Genomic DNA, 12,453 nt, shown 5'->3' with positions numbered 1-12,453 from the left:
AAGTGACTAAAGCACATGTTTATGAAATTAGTGATGAAGATTTCCATGATTAATCAGTATTCACTAGGTCCTCAAGATAAAACTGTTTTAGAGGGACCAATATAATGGGCATTCCATTAGTGCAGGGGTCATGCTTTAGCTCACAGTATAAACCTTTCCTGTACAAAAATACTTTAGAAAAATGATTTATCAAAATATACATTTGTATATTTTAAAGGTACAAGGAACAGTGATTATCATATAACTGGAAAGTAAGGCAAAGAAATGCTTTTTATTTTAGATTGGGTATCTACACAGAAACTACAGTTTGAATATGCATAAGAGAAGAGGGAGAACAAGCCGGATCAGAAGACGAAAACTCTTCAGAAGTTCTGAATCAAGAGGAGGTACAGTTTTGTTTCCTTTAGTACCAGTGATGAAAAAAGAAATTCTTTGGTGATTAGTGTGTGTCTGTACATATAGATTTTCTCAAAGAGAATATTTCTTAAAGAATGATCTCTTTAATGGTGCCATTATGTTCTTTTAAATCCTGGTGGGAATGTAAATATATTTAACTCATTGCTTCAACTGTCTTCTTTGGTGATAACTCCCAGGTTTCTTTCTCTGGTCTTGACCTTTAGCTATCTGTAGGATATCAATGTTTGGATATAAATTTATCACTTCAGATTCAGGGTAACCTAGTCTAAATGAGATACTGGATGTGAAAGTGCTTGGCAGCTACCTGGAAAACCCTACATAAATGCAATTGTACATGGTACAAGATATGGGTACTTTTTGTTTTTTTTTGCTTATCGAGATCCAATTGTTCAAACATCATTTATTGAAAATCCTATCTTTTCTCCACTGAATTGCCTTTACACTTAGTCAGAAATCAGTCATTCATACATATCTGGGTCTCTCTTTTGATTTTCTATCCTGTTCCAGTGACCTATTTGCCTGTCTTGATGACAACATCACACTAATTTGATTATTCTAGCTTTATGTTTTAAAATCAGCATTTCAAAGATATTTTGGCTATTCTAGGTCTTTTGCATTTCCACATGAATTTTAGAATTAGCTTGTTAACTCCTATAAAAAAGCCTGCTTGAATTTTGATGAGGAGTGCATTGAATTAATACAGTCATGTGCTACATAATCATGTTTTGGTTGATGGACCACATATACAACAGTGATCCTGTAAGATTATAATACCATATTTTTACTGTATCTTTTCTATGTTTGGATATGTTTAGATACACAGATACTTACCATTGCATAAGTCTGTCTGATATACTTCATCAGAGATGTTTTTTTAAAATGGTGATCTGATTATGCAGTGATTTGTTCTCACCATTTGTTCTCTTCTCACCTGATTAGTGACTGAGAGCTACAAGTATGAATTTATAGAGCTAAAGAAGTGGCTGAAAGATAGGAAGTTTGAAGATACAAACTTAACGCCTGCTTGTTTTCCAGGTAAGATCTGGCATGCAGCTCTCTTGACCTTTCTCATATGAAAGCCCTGTGGAGAGCAGGGGTGATTCTTGCAGGTGGGCTGTGTTCTCCAGGAACACATCTATTGCTGTGTGTTGGGCTTCCTGCCTCATAGCTATACAGTTTGCTTGTACTTCACCTTGTAAAAATAAATGAGAGCGGCTTGTGGAGAGAAATGACAAGATGATGAAATAAAATTAAAAATTAAAAAAAGAATGAGAATACAGTGAAGCCAAGAACAAAGATAACACATAAAAGACATGGTTATGAAATCTTATGCACTCGCCAGAGGTGAGCTACAAACTTAATTCATCTTTCCAGCAGCTCATACAATTGGTGTGGTTGATGACCTGCGTCTGAGTGTTCTGTAAACAGAACTGAGTTGTCCACTCAGGAGAAATGCAGGTATTCCTGGACCTTAGACCTGAGGGAAATGCCTTTGCTGGGTCCTCATAGGAAAGACATTTGTGTATTTGTGTAATGTGGTGACTGCTTTGTTCAACAACATCCCTATGGTGGTTTCATGAAATTTTTCCAACCTTGCAGGCTAATGGGATTATCCTGTGGCTCCAGTGAATAAAAATACTAGTTTTCTAAGGGGGAGGGGGGTTTCCAAACAACCACTTGAGATGATTGTTCTCTGGTGGTGTGGCTTGTGGAGAAGAACCCTTAGGGAGGCTTCAGCAAATATTGTCTCCTCAGCTGTTTGTGGCTGTGCTCCCCAAGTATTGGAGGAGGGGCCCTCTGTGTGGCCAGTTAATTGTAGAACTGTAGGCTTCAACAGTCACCTGAGCTGAGGTAGATTAACATTTTGTTCTGGAAATTGAAGGGCTTATTTTGGAGGTTAGATAACATTTTCTTCTGGAACATTCTTTTATGGAAGTTGGGCAGCTTGCTGTGGGTGTGTGCCTGCATACAATGCCACTCTACTCCATAGGGAGGACAGAGGTGCTCTTCAAAACGATTTGGGGCTTGCTGTAGGACAGTTAGAAAATTTGGGTCCTGAAGTTCTACATCACAGGGCAGGCTGCAGACATTTTACCTTACAGAAAATTTAAAGCAGATGCCACTGAATGCTCCTCTTGGTCATTAAAATGATCACTCAAGTACCCATTAGGTAATTTACCTTTGAGTAAATTAACTTCCTTGTATATCCCCCAGGATAGATGATTTCCCCATGTGTGCCCCTGGCCAAGTGAGGTGATGTGTGTAAAGTTGTTCCCCATGAGTCAGTTGCACATGATGACTTTGGGTTAAAATGCTTGATTCGAGCCATTTCTGTTAGGGCCTCTCCTAGTTTATGATTGAGAACCATAATTGTCAGCCTGTAGCAGAACGTTTAACTTTCTGTTTTTGTGTGTCAAAGATGGTCCAGTAAGAGCCACACTCTTAGATGATGCTATATGGAGTTCCTTACTAGATAATCAAGAGAAAATAGTGTCAGGAGTGGACTTGCTGTGGCTAAGGCCTGCCTACTTCTTGGGTGTCACCTTGCCCTACGAATGATAGGTTTAAAATGATTGAGCAGGATTTGGCAAATGGTTTAGGTGGAATGCCTGAAAATAAGTAATCTGTTTACAATTTGGAACAGTAAAGAGCTCCTAATTTTAAAAGTGGGAACAACTTTCCTTGGCCCCAATCTCAGATTCAGGGCCATGGAGGTGCTAAAGCAAAATGGTTTGACAGTGGTCTGAACCCACGGCTTACAGTTCTGGGTACAAGGAACCTTCTGTAAGTGCTTTAGCTCTCAGCGTATGATAGGAGGGAACATTTTTGGGATTCAGTCAAAATGTACAAAATTATGGGCCATTAATCTTAGTTTGGGGAGGGGGCAAGGGAAGGCTCCTAAGTTGCAAGCAGGATTCTGTGTTTAGGCTCTCACCCAATTTATGCCTTGGGAACTGACCCCAGCGTCTTGTTCACCACCAAGAGCACTAGCCAAGTTTGGGCCTCCCAGGTGGATTTGTGATCGCAGAAGTTTGAAGGCTTTGACATGTTGGTAATAAGCCTTATTTTTATGAGCTCTTAATAGCCACTTCTCCCTTGCCTGGTATATTCAGCATAAATATGATAGTAAATGCAGATTACTATGATATGTTTTTTGATATTGAACACTGTACATTGTAGGAATATAGGCAAAGTGTCTTCTAGGTTTATTCCATATGCCAGTTTCTGTTCATATATATGTTTGGAGAGGGATTTCCACTTAGATTAACAGGTCATTTGAAGGATGACCACATAGAAAAAAGTCCCCCCATTAATAATTGATTCTGGGAGGGATTTTGGTCCGCAAGGATGATTAACTGCACAAGGGGATGCACAAAATAAATAAAATAAGTTATTAAGACTAGAACGATGTGTACGAGCAGACAGTATGCTCCTGGATGGGAGATGAATTAGGACTTATCAAATCAAACTTGCCAGAAAACTGATTGAGGACTTGAGGCAGGAATTCCCACGATGAACCAGGAGCTTCCCGGTTGTCATCTATAGGGACTGCCTTTGCTTAGTTATACTCCCTTCCAGCTAAGAGAAAAAAAGTCAAGAACTATTAATTTGGAGACATTAATATAGGCCTCTTATGGTCCTATAATACCTATGTCTGCTAGAAAAACTGTCATCTGAGCATCCTTTTAGTGTCTGTCTGACTTTGTTCCAGGAGCTGAGCCTTGGACATGGAGGGAGAAACTTCTGGAAGTTGGTGGGGTATTAACAGTGGAGCTGGTGAAGTTGCCGTGGTGATTGTGCGCCAGCCAGAGGCAGGGAGCAGCTGGCCCTGGGTCTACCCGGCTGAGCTCACCCGGTGGAGGAGAGCCCATCTAATGGGTTACCGGAGGGGGAGCATGTAGTCTGCAGGCTTTGTGGGACCTGAGTGGGGTTTACTGGCCAGTCAAAGGGGTCTCAAGGTCATTACTGGAGCGAGCTGAGCGTGATAGTGGGTATAAGAGGCCTGAGGGTCCAGCTTGTAGGTCGGGTGGGCATTAGGAATGGGGCCCCCACTGTTAGTTGGTAGGCTTCAGGGGAGAGGGTCCAGCTTGAAGGCCCCTGAAAGAGGCCCAGCAGCAGATCTGTGTGAAGTCCATGGTGGTCTTCACATCTCACCTCTGAAGCTGACTTTGCCCTTCAATTATTTTAAACCCACATGAGGTCAGGACATTTTCCAGAATAGTTTCCTGACCTCTCGGTTTCCTGTGGGAATCAAAGACAGAGAAACCCAGCTTCAGCTCTGTGTTATTTTGAAGTCATTCACACTTTTTATTCAAAATGACATCTCGAGGTGGCGACCATGGGCACAGAGAGTAGGGGCGCTACTCACAGGTGGGCAAAGCGGTTCTGGCTGCCCGGCTAGCCCAGCCTGGCCTGGCCTTCTGCATCCTCACTGCCTGGGTCCCTGCCCGCAGGTCTTGCACGCGGGGCTTGGGCTGGTAGGTGGTGGCATGGATCCTTCAGGCGTGGGGCTATGGTTTCTGCCCGCAGAAATGGGAAGTAGCACTCCTTCCCCGTCTCCGGGGCCCAAAGCGGCCTCACCTGGACCCTTCTGAGGGGTGTTTTGCTTTCTTCTTTTGGCACCCCAACCTTCGTGAGTGGCAGGAAACACGGGAGCCCTTTCTAGGGCGAGGGGATGGAATGAGGCAATGGGTAAACCGAGTAAAATGAATTAAGACCCTCCCTAGGGAAATGTTCCATAAAGGAAGAATGGTATTAGTATCAGATGAATGTTGAAGCGACCTGTGAGTAGGGCTTCTTTGAAACTTAGAATTTGGGAAGATGATCTGGGCATAAGTTTGGGGGAAAAAGGCAGAAACAGACTTGTAAGTCTTTGATGGTTGTCTGGAGAAGAAATAGAATAGTCCGTGTTCCTTAAATTCCACATGTGTGAAGCCTTGGTGCTGTGTGTGGTAGATGCTGCTGGATTACGTTGCTGCTGTAAGTAATCCAGGAATAAACTATGTTGGGGCCGACACATAACATTTGTAGGCTTTTTTTTTTGTATTTGGTAATAAAATGCTCAAAGTAGTGCAAGATTAAGAGAAAAAGGAAAAAACCAAAATGGTATCTCTATGACCTTGAAGATATTGTAGAATTTACCTTTTTCCATCTTTGCTTTCCTAGGTACAGGAAGAGGGCTGATGAGCAAAACATCCTTGCAGGTGAGAACTTCTCTTTTATTCTTGAAACCCAAAGTAGATTTTTACTGCTTTGTGTGGTTCAAATCAAGTTAATTAAAAATATTGGAAACATTCAGGCGTTTCTCACTTACCTAATGGATATGTTTGAATATAGTTCTGTCAACTAGAATAAAGTTTGCTGCATATAAGAGACAAGCCCAAAGTTGCAGTGCTTAAGCAGCACAGAAGTTTATTTTGCTGTCATATAAACAAACCTGGAGTAGGCAGACCTGGGCTGGGGGGGCAGTCCCATGGCCATCAGAGGCCCTGACTCCTTCCAGCTCTCTGTCATGGCCTTAAGGGAGTCCACCATCCTTAGATTGGGCTGTGGCTCTTGGAGCATGAGCAGAGGAGGGAGAGGGGGTGAGGAAGGGTAGGCTTTCTCCCTTTAATTCCGGCCCCCATCTCCTTGGCCAGCAATCGGGTACATGGCCCCAGCCACTGCAAGGGAGGGGAGATGTGCTGGCCTTTGCCTGGCACTGTGCCCTCCAAATAGAATTGTGTTAGGAGGGGGGAGGGGGCATGTTGGGGTAGGCAACTAGTAGTCTCTGCCACAGAAAATTTTAGAAATCACATCATATTTTAAGTGTGCCAGGGGAGCTGCTGTCATCTGAGAGAGACTGTGCATAATGTGGCAAGTAGAACCCAAGCAAGTGTGGGAGGTGGCCTCGGAGCCTGTCCCAGGGTTGCCTTCGATGCCTGTGGGACTCAGAGCAAGACTCCTCGTCCTCTTGACTTCTGTTTCCTCACCTATAAAATGAGGAGGTAAATGACATAGATGATCTCCAAGGTCCTTTTTAATTCTTTCTGTGCTCCTTTAAAGGATATCTAATGTATAATTTTTGTGTTTTTTTCCTAATGCACAATTTTTGCTAAAGCTAGAAATTAATTCCTTCATTTTAAAATTGTCTTAATTAATTAATTAATTATTTTGAGACAGGGTCTCGCTCTGTTGCCTGAGCTAGTGTGCAGTGGCATCATCATAGCTCATGCAACCTCAAACTCCTGGGCTCAAGCAATTCTCCTGTGTCGGCCTCCTGAGTAGCTGGGACTACAAGCACATGCCACCATGCCCTGACTGATTTTTCTATTTTTTTGTAGAGTTGAGGTCTTGCTCTTGTTCAGGCTTAATTTTTAAATTTATTTTAAACTCAGCTATGTACATACAAATACAAATGTACAACCCTACATTTAGGGTTTAGCCTAAAGAATGGTGCCTTTTAATACTGTAATTCTAATATGCCGTTTTTATTATTTTTAAATTTTTAATTGTGGTAAGATATACATGTAACATAAAATCTACCATCTTAACCATTTTTAAGTATTCAGTTCAGTAGTGTTAACTACATTCATATTATTGTGCAGTGTTTTTATTTTTTGAGAAAGGTGTGATGACTTTATTCTGTAGCTGAATTTGGGGAGGAGAAATACATCTCTCATGTATACAGCAGTAACTACAGGTAGTTTTGTTTAGATCATGGAATGATAATTGGCAGTCGCATCCCACGTAAAAAGCGTGGCTTTTTTATTGCAATTTTTGAGAATTGAGAGATATTTCATATATAGTGAAATGCATAGATCTTAAGTGTATGGGTTGCATTTCGATGATAAATAAATATACCCCCATTTTTTTTTTAATCAGAAAGTCATAGGATGCTGGAATGGGAAGGACCAGTAGCGATCACCCAGCTTAATCTTGTGTTACAGATGAGGAAACCAGAAATCGATCCTGGAAGGTTTCTGGCTGGGGATTTTTAACCAACGTAGATGCCAGTTAAAAATGAAAGCAGGATCTCACATCTGGCTTCTTAGTGCTTTCTTTCTGGTGTCTATTACTTTACATCTTGATTGTTCTTTCTATGGTTCTAGCTCAGTGGGAGAAACTGAAAACTGTACTTTTGCTCAGTTAGATTAGATCCTGGTTGTGCTGGGTAGGTTGCCTTTTCTTTATCTAGTTGGCACAGGTTATGTAGAGAGCAGACCATTGCCGGTCACTTGGATTTCACTGGATGGATTTGGAGTGGTTTCTGCCTGTTTCCAATTGTTAGCATGATTTCCTGGCAAAGAAAACGGAGGAACAATATGATTTGAGTTGTCAAAATATTTTCACATTTTTTTCTGGTGAGAGGTTGACTGATGGTGGGTGTCAGTCACATAACTAACCTTCAATTCTTGCTGGGGTTGTGGTACCTGGCATTGGAGCAGCCTTGTCTGTATCTGCAGACTCAGGGAGTTGGAAGTGAGTCCATTGGTGGGCTCACTGGTGGCTTGTGGTTGGATTATAGTGGGTTCTTGGTAAATGATTGTGGGATCGAGGATTTGCAAGATTCATACTCACTGGTCCTTCCCAAAGCATGAGCGTCCTAAACTTTACTTTCTTTTTGGCAAGGAGGGACAGATGATTATTTCGTTGCCTGAGAGCTGCCTGCTTACCACGGACACGGTGATTCAAAGCTACTTAGGGGCGTACATTACTAAGTAAGTGACCACATGCATGCTTACCTGGTACAGTGCTTCTTGAAAGTGTCTGTCATTGGGAAATATGTCATCTAAGGCATAGTTCATTAGGACCCAGCCCCTTTTTATAGCTGATAAATACCTGAAATGATTTGAAAGGTTTACTCTGTTCTGGGAAGTTTGTTCTTAATTCATTTTAATCTGCATGTTTAAGGTTTTTAATAGGCTGCCTGGGATGTGGGTGTGAATCCTGATCTATATCACTTTCTGGAAAATGAAGATTAAATGGGATAATATATATAAATCACAGCTGAGTGCCTTGACTCACAGTAGCCTGTTCTCCATCGTAGTAGGTCTTGACAAATGTTGCTCTGTTATTTTTACCCTTATTGTACTTACTTGAAGTCTTTAATTATGAAGAGCTGTTGACATTATGAAGGAGTTTGGTGTTGAAGAGAGGGGGTTGAGAATTACTTCTGGCTCATGTTATGGTGGGCCTTTGCTTTGGGGCATATCTGAGGACAGAGAGAGTGAGATCCTCGGCAGAAGGGATTTCTAAATCATGAGGGTTGAAAGATTATACTGTTTTTTAACCCAAGGTAAGTTCTGGACTTTTTTCCCCCTGGCGTGTTTTCAGAAGAGGGCTAGTGCATCTTCATAGGCCTGAGCAGAGGCAAGGATGCTCTTAGTATTTAACATTTTCGGAATCCTTCTGAGATTTTGAATAGAATGTATGGCAATATAGGAATCTGGACTTGGAAGGATTAATGAAAACTTTTTCTATATATGTTCATACAACGTGAGATCTTTTTATTGGTCATTATGAAAAACGAATAAAATACTATGATCAGTAATTTTTAATAGAGCAGGTAAATTTAGGAATAAAAGCTTTAGAATTATATAAATTATGTAATGAGCATATTTAGCTTTTGGTCTAGGTTAGTGCCACGCAATAGAACTTTCAGCAATGACAGAGACGTTTTACTCTGCGTTGTCCAACGTGGTAGCCACTAGCCACAAGTGGCTACTGAGCACTTGAAATGTGGTTTGTCTGACTGAGGAATTGCATTTTAAATATTATTTAATTCTAAATATTAAAATGTAAGTTTAAATAGCTCCATGTACCTGTGGTTACTATATTCTATGGTGCAGTTCTAGGTTCTTTCTACCAGTTTTTTCTCCCTACCATATTTTATATCCTTACTCAGGTGAAACAAATGGACTATGGCAAAAGCTTTCAAACTGGAGAACCAAGCTGGAAGCAAAGAGGTTTTCTGCAGATAGGAATCTCTTGCAAACAAACCTGGAACTTGGGTTAGTGAGTCAGTTTTTCTGATACATGAACTTGGCTTGTTCAGAGCGCTTGTATTGGGGGTGTGCTCTGCACAGGAAAAGCCTGGAAGGAAGAAAAGAACTCTCTTGGGTCCATTAGGTAAATTTAGAGCATGTTGACAGTATGAACACACTCCCTCTGGCAGCAGAACAAACCACTTAGCTTATTTCATATTTTGAATAAAAGTAATTCCTTTAAACTGGCTTTTAATTTTAAAAGGTGGAAGCCTCCTCCGTCTCCTCTGCTGGCTCTGTGCACCTTTTTAGTGTCAGAAAAGCATGCTGGGGACCAGTCTCCCTGGAAGCCGTACCTGGATATTTTACCCAAGGCCTACACCTGCCCTGTTTGTTTAGAACCGGAAGTGGTGAATCTTCTTCCCAAACCTTTAAAAGCAAAGGCTGAAGAGCAGAGAGTCCGTGTGCAGGAGTTCTTTGCTTCCTCCAGAGACTTTTTCTCTTCCCTGCAGCCTCTGTTTGGGGAGGCTGTTGACAGCATCTTCAGCTACAGCGCCCTCCTGTGGGCGTGGTGCACCGTCAACACCAGGGCTGTGTACCTGAGGCCCAGGCGGCAGGAATGCCTTTCTGCAGAGCCGGACACCTGTGCGCTCGCTCCATACCTGGATCTGCTGAATCACAGCTCAAATGTCCAGGTGAGGTGCTGACAAGGGAACACATGTTCTGTTTTGATAGGAAGGATTCCAACATGTAGAACCGGTGACTTTGGATGGTGGGCAAAACCCTAGGGAAAGGTGTAGCTGGCTTCAGGTAAACCTGTTAAGGCCACCTGTCATCAGGTGTGCTCCTGGCTTTCTTCCTGACCTCTTGTCCCTCCTGCAATGCTTTTCCTTTGCCCTGTTTCTCTACTCTGCTTTCCAGGCCCACAGAGGCTCATGCTGCATCTCCTGTGCTGTCAGTACCAGCGACTCATGGTGCAGAGACTTCCTCCCTTCCTCCCGTCTCCCTCCTCCCTCCTTCCAGACTGAGACTGAAGTCTAGCTTGCTTTCCTTTCCTGTCCTGTCCCTTTTGTGCTTGGTGGCATAGCTGCCAGAGCATTTATCTTTGCTTTGATCACTGATTGACTTGCTTCTTCCTCCACTGAGCTCTGAAATCTTTGGGAATGAGGACTTTGTCTTGTTCCTCTCTGTCACCCCAGTGCACATGGCAGGGCCTGGCACATAGCAGGTGTTGAGTAAATGTTTACTGAATGGATGGATGTTTGTGGGGAAAGGGGTCTTGGGAGTCACAGAAGGATCCTGATGTGGGAGAGGGTCACAGATCTCCTCTTCCCCAGCCCTTTCCCACGTGGCTCAGGCAGGAAATGTGTATTTTCAGGGCACGCTGTGGTGGAGGCCTGGCGTGGAGGGCAGAGGGGAGTCCATCTGTCAGCTCACCTGTAACCCATCTGGGGTGCGCTGTGGAGGCACATGGCTGGGATCTGGGTCATGGCTGTCCCCTTCACATGACATGCCACTGTGCGAAGAGTGATGAAGCCTTGTCAGCCCATGTGCCAGGGAGAAGAGAGCTTAGGCAGGTCCTGCTATGCTTTCTTAGGCCTGGGACAATCGCCTGGTCTGTCTGCTTGTTAGTTTTTGTAGAAAGATGTATTTTTAGCAATCTGGAGCAAAGGAGCCTAAGGTTAGATGAGTATTTCTCATCAATGAGTGGTTGGTGTTGATGAAATAATATCAGGGATATGTTTTTTAAAATTTATTTTTGTTGGGGCTTTTGGTGCATTTATGTGCCAAACCAGTGATCTTATAGTCTGCTGTAGGAGACCACAAACTACATACTGTGGACATGTGGCCTACGATCCCTGGGCTAAGAATGGTTTTTACAGTTTTAAAGGATTGTAAAAATACAACAGCTTGCAACAGAGACCACACAGGGCTCTCAAAGCCTAAACTGTTTACTCTCTGGATCTTTACAGATAAAGGTGGTTGGCACTGCCATGTCCTCCTCCCACAGGCTGTGAGTGTATGTGACTGATAAACTGCTGTGGGTCTCACCTGTCCAGTGCTGGGCGTCGTGTGTGTGGCCATCCCCAGAACCCCAGGGCAGGGCTCCCTCCCTCGCCAGTGGGGTGGTGAAGTTGAGGTGAAGGAAGCGGGCTGAGTCATAGAAGTGGCATCTCTCCCACATGCAGTTAAATTCACTGATGTGTGTTTGAAAGCTGCACCTGACTTATGTTAATACAAAAACTTAATCAGCCTTGTAGTTTTATGCTTTACTTTAAAAAAAACCTTTAATAATTTTCCTTTCTAGGTGAAAGCAGCATTTAATGAGGAAACTCGCTGTTATGAACTCAGAACTGCTTCAAGTTGGAGAAAACACGAAGAGGTATTCATCTGCTATGGCCACCATGATAACCATCAACTGCTCCTGGAATACGGATTTGTTTCCATCCGTAATCCTCACGCTTGTGTTTATGTGTCAAGAGGTTGGAATCAATTTTTCATCATTAATAGATATAATTTTTCTCCCATTTGGAGTGGTGGTTATTTTTAGTTTGAATAAAAATAGCAAAACCTTGAAACACACATACACATCATTAATTTTCTCCTAGCTAGGTCTAGCCTTACTGACTGTAATTTCAATATTGAAGTAAAAACAACAAACCTTTGATTGATGTTGAGAATAAGAAGAACTGAGAAAAGTTTTCTTGCATTAGGTCAGAAGATAGAATGGAAGAAAAGGGAAAACTGCTAAGAAAATAAGTTTAATATTAACAAATGGGAAGAAATGGAAATTTTTATACTGATATGTCATTACTGTCACTAAAGATAGAATGAGATTAGAGAGCAACCAATAAAAAATATTAAGCACCTACTGTTTGTAAGATACTGTGCTAATGGCACACAGAGATAAGTCTATTACATAGTCCTTGTTTTTGGAGTTTAATGCCATGATAAGGTTTGACTTCATTTATGTTCTTTTGTGATCTACTAACTAGCTATCATCATTGGTATTACAATTTTATTTTATTTTATTTTTTTTTTGAGACAGAGTCTCACTCTGTTGCCCGGG

At 42.2% G+C, this 12,453-nt stretch overlaps 1 protein-coding gene across 1 annotated transcript; it reads left to right on the top strand.

Annotated features, from left to right (window-relative positions):
• The first annotated feature begins 284 nt into the window (after nucleotides 1-284).
• On the top strand, nucleotides 285-11,958 carry SETD4 (SET domain containing 4). The gene is made up of 6 exons (XM_012661821.1): nucleotides 285-386; nucleotides 1,357-1,452; nucleotides 5,584-5,621; nucleotides 8,029-8,117; nucleotides 9,649-10,078; nucleotides 11,692-11,958. Exons 1-6 carry the CDS (start codon nucleotides 314-316, stop codon nucleotides 11,932-11,934), a joined length of 969 nt encoding a protein of 322 aa, XP_012517275.1. The 5' UTR covers nucleotides 285-313; the 3' UTR covers nucleotides 11,935-11,958.
• Nucleotides 11,959-12,453: the final 495 nt, after the last annotated feature.

The sequence above is a fragment of the Propithecus coquereli genome, unplaced genomic scaffold (genome assembly GCF_000956105.1).
Source record: "Propithecus coquereli isolate 6110/MARCELLA unplaced genomic scaffold, Pcoq_1.0 Scaffold736, whole genome shotgun sequence".
In the NCBI taxonomy this organism is placed as follows: Eukaryota; Metazoa; Chordata; class Mammalia; order Primates; family Indriidae; genus Propithecus; species Propithecus coquereli.
This window is presented reverse-complemented; position numbering and strand designations above follow the sequence as displayed.